At 45.2% G+C, this 15,025-nt stretch overlaps 1 protein-coding gene across 6 annotated transcripts in view; it reads right to left on the bottom strand.

Annotated features, from left to right (window-relative positions):
• OSBP2 (oxysterol binding protein 2) overlaps positions 1-15,025 on the bottom strand; it is a 124,590-nt gene that overhangs the window by 104,337 nt on the left and 5,228 nt on the right. Inside the window, exons 1-2 of one of the 6 annotated variants that reach the window (XM_075041933.1) lie at positions 13,148-13,248; positions 11,988-12,065 (exon numbers count right to left, since the gene is read on the bottom strand). The exons of 1 other annotated variant lie outside the window; for it this stretch is intronic. Coding sequence is in view for 2 of the 5 variants with exons in the window: in XM_075041932.1 (XP_074898033.1) it covers positions 1,087-1,166 (80 nt within the window). In the remaining 3 variants the exon portion in view is untranslated. Of the gene's footprint in view, positions 1-1,086; positions 1,262-1,655; positions 1,930-2,362; positions 2,380-10,871; positions 10,891-11,987; positions 12,066-13,147; positions 13,249-15,025 lie in introns of those variants that run through there. 4 more of the 6 variants (XM_075041932.1, XM_075041930.1, XM_075041934.1 and 1 more) reach the window with 4 other exon arrangements.

Here is a 15,025-nt window from a genome sequence, read left to right as displayed (position 1 = left end):
CGCTTCATGGCAGGTTTCCCCATAAACTGAGATTTCGCACGCCCTTTGTTCAAAATAATTGGCGGTATAAAGCCAGTGAAATCTCTGCATTCAATTTTCTGCACAAGAAATTCCAAAAAGCACTTAAAAACTGGTTTTATTTTGAGGCCAAAAGCTCACATGCCTGAAGTTAGGGGATGTAAGCATGGACACCAAACCTCTTGGGGTTATTACACTCCCTTGGTTCAAGGAAAAAGGATTTTTACGATGACTCAATTCCAGAACAGAAATGCCCAAGAGAAAGCAGGCGTGTGGCTTGGGAGGTATTTTCCCAGCTCACACAGTAAGCAGTATTCACATTCAGCGTGTCACAAGCTGGTTCAGCACAGATCTCAAACTGCAAGCTCCACATGACAAAGAGCTCAGGTTTTTTTTTTCCTTCCTCTTTTTCCCTTCACCAAGCCTACCAAATCACAAACAAAACCCAAACAAGCATACAGCAAGTGCTGTACTGAGATTTCTGCAAAAAGATATGATTTACTTCTATTTAAAGGCCGATTAATCTGCAACTGGCTGCAGTTGGAATGGAAACAGATTAGCAACAATCAGATTTAAGGCAAAAAGCCTGCAATCCAGGCTGCAATCCTCGCCAGCCGGAGGGATGCCTGCAGCTCAGGCACCCACCGCCTCCACAGATCACGAGACAATTCTCCCCCGCCCCGACCCATCCAGCAGCTTCCCAAGCCGGCTTCTGGGACAAGCCGCTACCTGCACATGGGACCCAACACCAATGAGCCTCAGTCAACACCGCACATTGTCGCCAACCAAGGGTTTAGGAGTGACATTACTGTCAATCTCTCCTGTAAATAGATGGATGCAATAAGAGAAGCAATCTGGATTTCACGCTCCTTTCTCCACTGCTTTGCCACTTTAGTTTGGCTGCAACACCTACTCCAGTGCAGGGCAAGCCTTTGCAAGGAAAAATCTGGAAGACGCTTCTGCTTCGCATCATTACAAATAGAACTTGTCTCTTCAAGCTTCACAAAAAGGAAAAAAAAAACTATAAGGGAGCTCAGGGAAGGTAATTTGTCAGAAAGACATTCTCACCCACACTGCTGCAGTGTAGGACAAGGCACCGCACTCATCCCTGACACTGTGTGCCATAAAGGTTTAATGCAAAGTCTCATGAGCACATTTTGTGTACGTTAGCACTTCCAGGTCAGAGCCATCTTCGATGTAACAGTGAGTCTCAGAAAACTCACCACTGGCAAAGTATACAGATCTAATAGTCAGGTCAAGAAAACTGACAACATTGCCAAGCTGAAACATCTCTGAAACCACCGAGGCTTCCCCCTGCTTCTTAAATAAAAGTGTGGCAAACCTGCTGGCTAGAAGGCTGAACAGCGCAGCTAGCCCCGTTTGGCTCACCAGCAAGCAATCTCCAAATATGTATCTGAGCAGGGTGCCCAAGTACAGGGCCTCTTGTTTCCTGAGAAAACAGTGTGTAAAGCTTATATAAATGCACACAGACTTGTAAGTGCTTTTACTGCTAACATCAGAACCACATCAAAATGCATAGACGTGCCCCAGTTCCCTTTTCCTCATATCCCAAAGAGGAGATGTTCTGCTTCAACTGGGCTCCCACCCACAAGACTTCCACCCAAATAAAAGGATACTCTAAAAGCAATCTATTCAGATGCATATTCTTCAGGATTAGCTTTTATAACACACTTATGACTCTCCCATGTGCACAGTGCAGGTTTTCTGACAGGAAACCTCAGCAGTGGTCAGCAGGAAAAAAAACTGTAAGCCACCACACAGAGACCAGCAAGTGCAAGATATAGTCTGGCAAAGGGACTTTGTGTTGGGTATTTTATGAAAAATTAAAAATAAATAAGTAAATAAATAAAAATAAAACAAGTTTTTTTTAAAAAAAAAGTTACCAACAAGCTTTCCCACTCCTCCCACCACATCATGCTATCTCCTCTCCACCTCTGGAGAGACTGGTGGTGGCCCTGGCTGATAAGGATATCAGCCCTGTAAACACAGGCACCCAGAAAGAGCTCTTCAAGCCACTGGTCTGGGTGAGCAGCTTCACCTGCTCCTCAGGGCGAACCATAACCTTGTTCTGTAGGGCAAGAGAAGCACCATCACACTGGTGTGATGCTGTAAAACTGCAGCTTTGCTCTAATGCAACACTTTCCTCCAGCTTCCCAAAAAGGGCTTTCACTCGTCCCCTTCCAACAGAAGCAGAATTAAAGGCTCTAAAGGAACCCGGCACCGGGAAAGCAAACCAAAGTGTATCTGGTTGGGAAAATACCTTAGTACTTGGCCAGAAAGAAACCCCCTAAAAGCATACCAGAGTCCCAAGTGTCCCACTTACAGCAGTCAGCCTGCAGCTGATAGAGCAGACATTACACACAGTTGTCCATCTCATCCAAAAAAATCCAAAACTCAAGGTCAGCAGCTTTAGCAAAGCCACTGCTGTACGGCCAGGCAGCAGGAAGGCTGCAGCGAGCCGGGCTCTGCATATGGAGCTGCATTTCCTGCAACGACAATGCCGATGACTGTAATGCCATTAGGCACAACAACAAAAAGCTTCTGGGGAAAACAGAGAGCTGTCTTTAGCGCCAGGCTCGCCAGTATCACCCTCAGCACTCCCTCACCTGTATTTTGAATACACTGGATTTCCTCGCATTTAGGCTCTCCTCTGACTAGTTGCCTAGCTGTAATTTCCAAAGATAAAATCTTGGTTCAGGTGTACGTTCTGGTAACTACAACCACGCGTGAGAAAGTGCCAAACTGCAACTGCCAGACAGAGCCCGGAGCTTACAGCCCAGCAGGGATGCTGGCAGCTTCACCGGAGGCAGGCACACACTCAGCATTCAAGAGAACCCTGTTAGAAACCCTGTTCACCTCTTCTAAAAATGGCAGAGGAAGCCCCCCAGTTTACTGTTTTCATTACTTTCCAAGCAAAAATGCTAAAGATCCAGAGAGGGAAAAACCCACCAAAATTTGTGGGCAGTACTGCTGCCAAGTTTATTGCATCAATTAAAAGTTTATGGAAGGTCTGGTCCAGATCGTATCATCTCCACAGAAGTTAGTATAAACTAAGACCTGGGCGATGCATGACTTGTGTGCTAGCTGGCTCATTTTTAAACATGAACAACCAACAAATGACCATACACAAGGTTAATTTGACAAATGCTCTTACTGCACAAGAATGCTGAAATAAATGCAATACAGCAGATGAGAGCCTCAAGCAGTAATTTTTCTTGTTACAGCCTCTGCTTTTAAGTTTTCACAGGTTCTCCAGCCCTTGGGAACTGGGTTAAATGATCAGAATAAAGACCAGCCATAGTCAGGTCATGTTTATATTTTCTCACCACTACATCAAAGAAGGTAAGAGCGCAGAGGGCACAGCACAGACAACATTAAGACCCGATTTTTATTCCTATCCCACCGATGTGCTTTCATACTTAGGATATTCAGCATGGTAAAAATATCCTGGTTTTTCAGACTACAGAGATTAGGGGTGTATTTGCTTTGAGCACAAGACCTACCCAGTCTTTCTGAGATCACGTGTGGATAGAAGAGCTTGCTTCCAAGAATTTTTCCATGTCTGCAAGTTTATGCAAGTTACCATCAACATAAATAAATTTTCTTCAGAGACACTGCATGAATCACGGCCTATGACCTTGAACACGACTTTAAAGTCATCACACTTCTGACTTTTTGCCAATTTTCAAACAACACTAAAATTATAGCACAAAATTTCTTTCTGTATGAAGTATTTCTTACAGATAAATATCTAGATGCAAAGCCCACATGGTTGTATAGACATATTTCTTCCTCTATTTTAAGGCCTAGGCACAAGAAGACAAAGCTAAAACTTCACATTTAAAACCCAATCTAACTGTTGCTTCTCAGCCCTTGACTGTGAACTCCTCAGTTCAGCAACTGCCTTGCTATAGGTTTAGGTACAGTACAGTGTGAAGGCTGGTTTCTAGGTGTGCACCCAGCACAGATTTGGAGAGCAGTTCATTCAGTTGCATTTTCTCACCAAACATGACAAGCAGCTGCTTCTGCTCAAGGCAAATACTTAATGTCAGCAGACAACAGCAACTTCAGAGGCCTCCTGCAACCACCCAGAAACTTTATTCCGCAACAAAAAAAAGTGTTCAGCTCTATAATCAGCATATCCTACTTTTGGTAGGTAGCAATTACCTCTTCTTCACAGAGACCAGCGTAGGCAGCTGCCTGCCTTTCAGAACCGATTTAAGTGGCTGGGTAGTGGGCATAAAATTGCTACCCAAGTCTGAGCAGAAGAAGGGAGCATGAACTTGAAAACTGAAAGAGACACTTAGGTATATAAGGTACCTCCATGATGTCCATTATCTATGAAATGATCAGACTATCCTTTGAGGACACGCTCCTGGGGAGTGCAGAGCTCAGCAATCCAGTGAGCAGCAATTTTTTCCATAAGAAATGATGAAACAGAGAGGGGAAAATGCAAGCAGGATCTTAAAACATATCTGCAATTGAGTGCATGGGGCAGTGTAACACAATGTAAGATCTTTCCTATTCCTTATGGCACTACCCAAAAAATAAAAAGATTTTGGCAGCTGGTTTTTCAGCTGCAGGAGATGCCAAGAGGGTTGTTGTTTTTTTTAAATAGAAATCAAGAGTTAACTGCTTCCTGGCCTATGATTCGGACTGGCAGATCTCTTGGATCAAATCCTGCAGATGCCCAAATGACCTTGGCCAATCACTTCTGGACAGACCTGATACATCTCAGTTGCTTCACCTGCAAGGCCAAATGCCCAAAGCAAGTATTCCAGCATTGGTGCCCCCAGACCTCTTCCTGAACAGTCACATTTTCATTACCATCAGCCTACTTAGATGAACACTGCTCATCAGGGTCAATCAAGCCAATCAAGGATGAAGCACAGAAAAATGTTACAACGGTTAGAGCAAGGTATTAAAAATTTAGGGTTTACATGCATATACTATTTATGTGTGTATATATATGATATAATTGATTTATATTGTATCACAGATATTGTATCTCATATATTGTATTATCAGTAATACATTGTTATTATTACATATAATTTATATTGTATCACATAATTTGTCACAAAACTCCAAAAAAATAACAAGCAAGCACAGGGTGACACTGTTTTACTGTATTTACCTTCACAAAGTAAATGCCAGAAAGACAGTCAGACTGCTCCTGGCACTAGGGACACTACACTCCCTCTAGCCTGCACACATGAATATACAACCATACAAAGCACATATCAGTGCTTTCAGAAATTTATCTTGGGGATCAGAGTCATGCCAATACTCTGCATTGGGATCAGTGTTCAGGGGCTATATGTTTTCTGCAAAAATCCTGCAGATATTGACCGTGGGTTACCAGGAACAGAAGAGTTAAACGTATGGCCAAGAGGGAAGGCAAAGTCAGTGACCTTCACAAGGGACTGCTCTCACGCACAGACAAGGATGAGTTACAGCTTTAAGCGAATTTCCCAACTGCTCAAACCAGACTTTCAGTGTTATTTTAGTGTACTGTCTTGCAAGAATACTTCCATGGCGCAATAAGATGCTTGGAGTTTTTTAGTGCAGAAATACTCGAGCTGCTTCGGCACAGTCCGAGACCTGCCCTCCGCTCTCACCAGCTTCGTGCTCCTCTGGTCACAGCCAAGCCTGGGTACTAGTCTCCCAGACAGCACTTCACAGGACACCTTCACACCTTCTCAAGAAGAACCAGCTGCCGTCCCATCCCTCTCCTCCAGGCAGGCAAGTTTCACATCCACAAAAGCAGCATCAGCACTTCATTCAAAGTCACTACCTTTCATTTCAGCAGCCACTTTGGGAACCCAAGGGACTTCCAGGGAAGCCTGCTGTACACGTACCACAAAGGCAAAGAAGCAATTAATGAGCAAAACTGCATTTTGCACAAACAGGCCCTTTGCTCGGCCAGGAGACCCACACCAGCCCACCCAGCTGCTCGGGCTCTTGGGAAGCAGAAGGATTTTGCCGGCGGGTCCCAAAGGCCCCCTGCAGGTCCAGGGCCTGGTGCGTCATGAAGGGCATTAAAAAACTCTGTCCCTGAGTGCCTGAGAGCTTGTGTCCAAGTAGCTCCCGTCAAAGGGACAGGGCTGGGAACAGTTTATTTTTAGACCTCAGCCTCAGCAACGTTCATTTCCGTAGGAGACGCATCAAACGCTTACCGTCTCTAAATGCCTGCCTCCTCTGCCTCTCTAAAAATTTCAAAGTTAGACTGCTTGAGACAGAAGAAAGAGATTTTTCTTCCCTAATCAGGACAACTTAAACTGGATGAAGCAAGCATAGAGTAACACAAACAGGGGCAACAGACAGTTACTTTGCCAGTGCGGAAAAAACAAAAGTGAAAACAGGAAAAGCAGAAAGATATTTGCTGTGTGCCTTAACACTGATCAGTGTATTGATACACACTCCCCCAGTATGGTATGAGATATGGATAGTTACACCTGTGAAAACAAATATTGACAATACAGCTCAGCACCAGAAGGAAACCAGTTCTCTGAAGCTTTTTCACAGCTTTACATTTTCTCCAGACAACAGAAGAGAGAAATCCTGTTGCATAGCTTTAAAGTGTAATATATTGAAGACCAAACATTTATACAAAAGCATTAAGGCAGGTCCCATGCAAGAAAGGCCAAACTTGGTCTAAAAGCCACCCTGTGCATACACAAGCTCCTCCATTTAACCGAATCCAGGAAGGTGCTGGCAGGACAGTGACCCATGTCCCATGTCTTTCTAGCAGCCGCTAGGAAGGACACCGAGCCCTGGAGTCTCACCCCAGCAGGTTCAGCTGCTGGAAGGTTTCCACCAAAGGAGCCCAAAGTGCTGCAGGGTGGACAGGACAAGTCTCCCTGAGGGAGGAGGAAGACCCCAGCTGAGCTGCAGAGGAAAGCAGCCCACTGCTTAGCCAGTTTTCAGAGCATAACTTCATGTAGGTTAAAAATAAAGCTGTGTTCATCCTCCTCCTTTCCTCTCAGCATACACCAAAGTGCTTTTATGCATGAAAACTCATTTTTTCTTACCTTCTCTGCCCATTTTTATTTCTTTATTCTTGTTAGGAGGTGCAGGAAGAAAAGCAGGTTTAAACCTTCAATTTTCTTTTTTTTTTTTTTTTACTGTTTTACCAGAGATAAAAAGAAATGCTCTAACAGGGAATAGAAGGCAGGCCACTGTAGGAAATCTTCCCATGGTCCCATATCAACATATTAAGGAGTACACACCAGTGAAAAAGCAGTAAAATGCTCTCTTCCCAAGTAAGCAAGCTAGATCACATCATATTCATGGTCGCTTAAGACTGAACTAAGCTGTTCAGACTACAACAGTTGCACATGGGAGCAGATTGTTTTTATAGACATCTGCCGCAGCAGAAACGCTACTCGAGGTTTTATTAAAGAGAGAAAAGGTGCACTTTGCACCTACTTTGCTAGTATGATGTGCCTTCGTTAATTTCAATCACAGGAGCGCACCGAAACTGGACAGTGATTTTAAGCATTTCTGCTAGGTTTACAACCCTCAGGCTATAAACTTGCCCTCAACACACCATACATTACCACCATGTTGTTGTCTTTGTTTTTGTCCCCTACAAAGCAGACAAACCTTCCCACATTTTCTCCCATTAGCAATTATAATAAAAATATTTAGGGTAAAAGACAGCTTTGCAACACTGAGCAAAGCCCACTGCCCCAAAGCCCATCACATCTCAACTGGTAGGTCCCAGGACAACTGGCTTGGGTCTTGCATTTCGTACTGTTCTTCTTCTGTCAGACAAAGATATACTCAGTACAAAGTGGAAAAAAGACAGCAGTCCCAGACACACACTGCAAGTTAAATATCAACAATTCACATGCAACTCTTGCATGTCCTCTAAATGATCCTTGGAAAACCAAGAGGGTTTTTTGATAGAAGACTTGCTGCACTGTGGCTTTTCTTAAAGCAATTCCTGCCAAGGAACATCTACTGATGTGGCAGCAGGAGGGAGACACGTGCTCACCTAACAAGTCCCTCCCTCAAGTCTTCTGCACATCTTAGGCTCCAAGCCCAGCAAGACGATGTGGGACCTGAAGCCACATATACCCTGCTGCCAACCAATGCAAGGTATCGATCCCAGGTTTGGGCAGCACAAAAGTCTGATCAACAAAACCTTATCCCATAGTCTCATCTGGCCAAGGAATATGTTCAAAGGCATTCCTGCTGAAATTGTAAATCTTCATCATGGGAACACCTCAGACCAAGTTCACAACAACATTAAAACCACACTACGTTAAAGATTATGCAGCTCCTACCCCCGTTACAATCATCCAGCCTTACCCTGTGAAACGCAGGGCACAGCACAGCCGTCATGTTAGAGAGGAAAGCTCCACTGCCATGCTCCCAGCGCTTCACTAGAAATGCGTCACTGCCTCCCTGCAGCATCCGTAGGGAATTTTCCCTAAAGCTCTCGGTGCCCCATTCTGATGGCAGAATTTGACTCTCACGATCATTAAGCTTGTTACAGGTATTGTGCTCTTGGAAATTAAATGCAAAAATCTTGATGAAATCAGTCTCATTCCCACGGCACGTGCTTTACGCTGTCTCCAAAGCAGGCGATGACAGGTAATATATTAACTTGTAACATCCCCAAAATGCAGAATATCGGATGCGGGAAGCTAGACAGATACTTCATTACTGCCCTGTAAAGGCAGCTTAGGGCTGCAGATGTGAAGTAGAATTCAATCCAACCCAGTAATTACAGACCTTATCTGTGCTGAGATACAGTGCTGCATCATCTAAAGGTACTTAGAAGTGACAATTCGGGGCCTGATGCCTACAGGCTGTAAGGAAGAAAAAATTGCCTTATTGCAGAGCAACAAAGGATGACTTGCTAGACCTCTGCAAGTCAACTTCCAAATTTAAAACTAAACTTCTAAGGCACATGCATCCATAGGTTTTCCACTTCAAAGCAGAAGTCTTCACTGCTTTTCTTGTGGTATAAAAGAAAGGGACAGAGAGGAAGAGGTAGGTGCCTCACCCAGTGCATAGTCAAAGTTTACCTACATAAAAATGCAGGCTCCTCAGAAAACAGTTCAAGGGCAGCACTACAGCTGGAATGTCCCAGAGACTACATGGGCAAAAGTAAACAGGTAAGAAAATATTAACATTTCTGTCTTTCAGCTCCTAAGCAAATCCCACTCCTAAAGGGATCAGAAATACAGCCAGGTCTCTACCTCCCCAAGCATCCCAGCAAAACACTATATTTATTATAAGCTTTAACTAATAAAACCATGATATACCAGTAAAGCACAGTGTAATCACATCATAAATTTCAGATGTGCATTTGTATTGGCTTCTCAATCCTCAGGCTGTCCCAATGTCAGGTAGAAGTTCTTCCCTCACTTTAAGGGCCAACTTATAACTTCAGAGAATAAAATTATACTTATTTTTTTAAAAAAGTAGTACAGCCACAAGCAGTGCAGAAATTGAGAGCTGGAGGGGCTGGATGAGTAACGCTAGCTTTTACAAAGCCAAACTCTGAGTACTATTAAAAAATCAACTTTAGAACCAGCACAGAGCACACGGTGAGATTGCATTGTTCAAGCTGTGCTGAAAGCACCAGTGTCCCAATTCCTGACCAAATCAGCTTTTCAGATTTATAAGTATATTCTGCTCATTTCCGAACGTGAGGCACAGAAGAGCCCCAGACCGCAGGGGACATACCCTGCAGCCTGTCCCTTCCCACCTCCCCCGGTCCTGACGTGACTCTCACCCGTGGGGCGAGCGGAGGAGGTACAACACAAGGACCAGAAGGATGCAGTAAAGCACTGGTTATCTGTACACCTCCAGTGCTCTGCAAGCCCTGGTCAGCTCTCCTCACTTCACATTTGGAGACATGCCCATGCAGCTCTCCCCATCAGGTGCTCTGCTGACACAGGTCTCCTGCCCTTCCCAAAGCCAGCACCCAGCTACAGCTGTCTGTCCCCAATATTGCCAGTGGAACATGAATCAGGAGGAAAAAAAAAGAGAATAAATGAGGGTCTCGCACTGTGAACCCCCTGTAGCAGGGTGCCATGGAAGTGGGGGAGTCAGTCTATGAAACAGCCTGAAGCGTGCAGACACAGGAATCACCAGTGCTCCCCCGGCACTGCCAGGGCAAGCCATAGACATGATTGGCTTTTCTTCATCCTCCATCACTATCTGGAGAGCTGAAGGCAAACTTACCAAGTTTTAAGCATCAGACACCAAATAATGACAGAATGGTACATTAACTGAGTCTGGAAGGCACCTCGGGTCCAATCTCCTGCTCTGAGCAGAAGCAACCACATCAGGTTGCGCAGGACCTTGTCTAGCCACAGCTTCAGCCAAGCGTTTCCTCCACCTCTCCAGACCCCTATCCCAATATTCAGCATCCACTCCCAATTATAACATGTTTCCTTGTGTCCACATATGATTTCACATGCTCTGATACCAGCCCATTGCCTCATCCCACCATGAGCAGGGCCAGGCTCTGTTCTCTCCGCACCCTCCCATCACGTAGCTGTGGGCAGCAGTAAGGTCTCCCCTTCTTCTCCTCCGGTCCAGGCTGAGCTTACCCACATCCCTTCACCACTCCAGCCTTCTCCTGGGGAGCCCCAAACCAGACCCACAGCCCAGACAGGCCTCCCCAGTGCTGAGCAGAGGTGATGGTCCCTTCCCTCGACACGCTGGCTGCACTTCTGCTAACACAGCCAGAGAGACAGCTGACCTGTGATGGCTCCTGGTCACTTTGTTGTCCACCTGGACCCCCCAGGGGCTCTTCTGCAAAGCTACCTTCTAGCCAGTTACCCCAGGGCAGGGCTTGTGTTCACCTCTGCTGAACAACACAAGGCTCCCATCATCCTGTTTCTCCAGCCTGCCATGGTCCCTCTGAAACCCAGACCTGCCTTCTGACGTAGCAGCCTCTCTGCTCCATTTGGTATCATCCACAGACTGGCTGTGAGTGCACTCACCTGTTAATAAAGACATTATAAAGCAAATACTAGGACTAATGCAGTGTAATCTTACCACATCTACAAAAAAAAAATCAAATTTTATGTTCAAACACTACACTCTTAACAAATATCAATCCTTGACAGGATATGACTACTGTGAGCATTTAACACTACACCAGCTTCAAAAGGGGGCCCTACGTGTTGTCTCAAGACAGTGAAAGTACCATACAATTCAGCAGTGTGAGCTGATAAGTGTGCTGTGCATGCTCAATACAAGTTATACAGTATTAAGATGATTGTCACCTTTTGAACCATCACAAAATTACTTTTGGTTTGAGCACTCTATTCCGTCCTGCTTATAAAAATTACATCCCAGGAGAGATTCAAAGATGGGGAGCCTGCAGCAGTCTCTCACCAACACAGACCACAGGAGACCCAACTGACAAGGAAAGGAAAAAACTATTTGGATAAAATAAAGCCACATATTAGTTTCACCTGATCACGCACTATAAACCTGTAGTGCTTTTTTTGCTCCACAAGCTCTGCTGGGGAACACCTCAGTAGCAACATAGGAATAACAAACAGTGGATAAACAGCATCCAGCATCAGTCACAGTAAAGTACACACTTGGAAACAGCAAAGCTGGAAGGTCTCCATCTTTTAAAAAAAGGATGGGGTTTCTGAAGTACACAGCCCTGACACCTAGCCATGCAGCACCACCCAGGCACTCACATCCAGATGCCTCCAAAAAGGACTTCAAACCAAAGGCTGAAACTTAACTTCATTAACTCTTAACAAGCTGCAGGCACAGGTGGCACCCCCACCAGCTGCACAACATCTCCACATTTTTAAGACAAAAAGGTGCTTATTTAATCATGTAAACCCCACTCATGCACACTCCATCTGGAGATAAGGGGCCTGTCTCTATCCTACTGGCATGAGCATACCTCAGTCACCCATATCCATTCCACAGCCAAATGCACCCAAACTCACCCTGTCTTCCGAATTGGGACCGGTGTATTTTTCACACGTTTCCAAGAAGAGCCATCACTCCTGACAGTTGCGGAAGACCTGAAAAAAAAAGTTTGTGGAACCACCCCTGTGCATTTCACAGAAAAAGAGAAACTTCAAAAATCATGAAGATTCACAGAACTGGCGAATTAGTTGCCATGGATATTTTCTACTGTGACAAATACTCTTAATTCTGTGCTCAGATGAGTGACAGGCACAAAGCACCAAGTCAGCTGGGAAGTGCCCACCACCGCACTTCTGAAAACGCGGCTGCACTTACAGCCCAATGTCACCAAACACCATAGGGAGCATCCCTGGAGAAACTAAGCAAGTAACCTGAACGCCTGCCCCAGCAACAGGAGTCCAAGTGTCTTCCCAAAGGAGCTTTGCTGCCCATCCAGGGTTACTACTGCAAGCCCTTGTTATCACATCTGCTAGGTATGCCATAGAAAGAAGCAGTTTGCTGTTCTTTAAAAGACCACACAGCTGCAGTGTTTAGGTATCTGTACCAATCAACAAGCCTAAAGTAAGATCTTATGCATATAGCAGTAACACGCAAGCAGTAGGACTGAAGGACAACGTTTTCCTGCTCTGTTTCTTACAAAGTGCTTAGCAGAAACCCGCTCTAGCTATTAATAACAGATTAAGAATCACTGCTTTGTGTTAAAGAAGGAAGAGAGAAAGGCACAGACTCCCACTTCACCATATTTATCTTCACATGCATTGCAGAAGCTGCTTTAAACTGCTACATGTGCCCAGACAGTGCTCTTCATCTGGAGAATTAAGACTATTTTTAGGGAAGGAAGGACCTCCCCCTGAGTCACTGTAGGGACATACATCTATCCGGTCATGATTTCAAAGCAGAAATATCCTTAAAGAGTTAGATTTTAAAAAAAAAAACACAACAGGAAAGTTGATAGAAATACAGTTCGGCCCAAATTAGCGTGAAAGGAAGGACCGCTGGATGCAGGGCAAACACATGCGACAACGCGTTTAACACATGCATGCAAGCCAGTCAATACTGCTCACACTGCAAAAATTTCATTGCGGCCCATGTCAGCACTGTGAACTGCACGACATAACTTGCAAGCAGCAACAAACCCAGCTGTACAGCAATATCATACAGTTATGAGCAACATCACCTGGTGACAGCGGGAGGCTGGGATGACCGAGAGCAACAAGCCACATCTCAAAACAGCACTCCCAGGAGCCCGTGCTTGCAAAGGTGAAGTGAATCGTATAAGCACCTGAAACAGGACGAAGGAGATTCGTTCTGCTTTTATCCCAGTGCTGCCACTGACAATCGAATCGTGCCACTGCCCTGTAGTACCATGCTTTCGATTTGCGTTTTTAATTCTGAAGTTGATTCGTACATAGCCTGAAGGCTCAGCACTGGCATCCTCACACCCATGCCTGCGTGAGTCAGCAATCACTGACCCAACAGCTACAAGCACATCCAGCTTTATCACCCTCTCACTTTAACTCCGTCTGCCCAGCCTTCAGTCGTCAGACAGAGAAATATTAAGTAATGAATTATTAAACAAGCTTTTTGATCGAAACCAAACAAAGGCTGATATAAAGTGTAAAAAGATCCCTGCCAAGGTGCCATAGGAACAATTAAAATAATTGAACAGCATAATGAGGACCTGAAGGGAAATTTAACACCTCCAGTTAGCTCAGGTTTTGAAGCACTGTCCCATTTAGGGGACAAATCTCCAGGATGTTACAGCACAGTGAGCTGCCTGCCCTCCAGATAGCAGGCTGGCACAACTCACATTTCAGGGTGACGACCTGAGTTGTTGGCCATCAGCACTAGATCTGAAGAGACCTACAAGAAGCAAAGGGCTCCGATATCACTGCACACTGAAGTTACCTAGCTACAATGCAATTTATACATAAGCACAAAACAACACAGAAAAGAAGCTCAACAGTCTGACTTGCTGCAACATAAAAATCAACCTATGGATAATGAAAGTCCAAGTCATTTGGAAGTGAGTTACGGTGCTCTAAACATTGCACACTGCACTGACTGAAAACTCAACGGAAGGAAATCAGGTAGGTTAAAAGGGATACTGTAAGGAAAAACACAGCGGGTTTCTCACATTACTTCTGACAAGATCAGCTCCTTCACCAGTGACTCACTGTGGGTACAGAGGATGACAGACCATGCAAGCACAAATTTAAACCTGTAATTGGAGCAAGCGAAGTCAGAGCTGAATACCTATTACCCTGGAAAAAGGCAGAGCTGAATACCTATTACCCTGGAAAAAGGCAGAGCTGAATACCTATTACCCTGGAAAAAGGCAGAGCTGAATACCTATTACCCTGGAAAAAGGCAGAGCTGAATACCTATTACCCTGGAAAAAGGCAGAGCTGAATACCTATTACCCTGGAAAAAGGCAGGCACAAGAGCTACGGCCAAAAGGCAGGTGATGCCAGTCACCTCTGCGCGCCTGGACCAGAACAGACAGCCGTATCGCCCCTTGAGCACGCCCAGCAGCACGCACTGAAGGAAGACCAACCCGGAGGCTGACGACAATCTCTCAGAGGTGAGCAAAGCCACTGCTGTCACAAAGCAGCAGCCAGCCCACACGAGCCCTCAGCTGCAAAAGGCAGAGCTGAGCAGCAGCTACCAGCAACGTGTGGGAGAAAGGCAGGGCTGGAGCAGTGACCTTCCCCTGTCCTTGCAGAGGACAACAGAGGAAGGCTACAGCAAAGGCGTCACTACACCTACATGTTCTCCAGAAACAAAAGCTGGAACGATTGAGACCAGAAACGGGTGACGGGCATCTTACTCTCCCATAAGTGTCTGAGCAGCTGAGCCCATAAATATGCTTCATACCTGCAAACAGCTCCAGGAGCTAAGATTGCAGTGTGAGCAATGCTACCTGAAAGTTCACCATGCAGTTGACCTTGAGACAGCAATACAGGCTGCAGTCATTCCACACAAAACCAGAATGCATTGCCCCTCTCAAAATTTCAGTTCTGCACAAGACAAACCAGTTATTTCTGCTACAATT

This window comes from Buteo buteo, chromosome 11 (assembly GCF_964188355.1).
Source record: "Buteo buteo chromosome 11, bButBut1.hap1.1, whole genome shotgun sequence".
NCBI lineage: Eukaryota > Metazoa > Chordata > Aves > Accipitriformes > Accipitridae > Buteo > Buteo buteo.
Note: the sequence above shows the minus strand (reverse complement) of the source record. Positions and strands in the feature narration are given on the sequence as shown.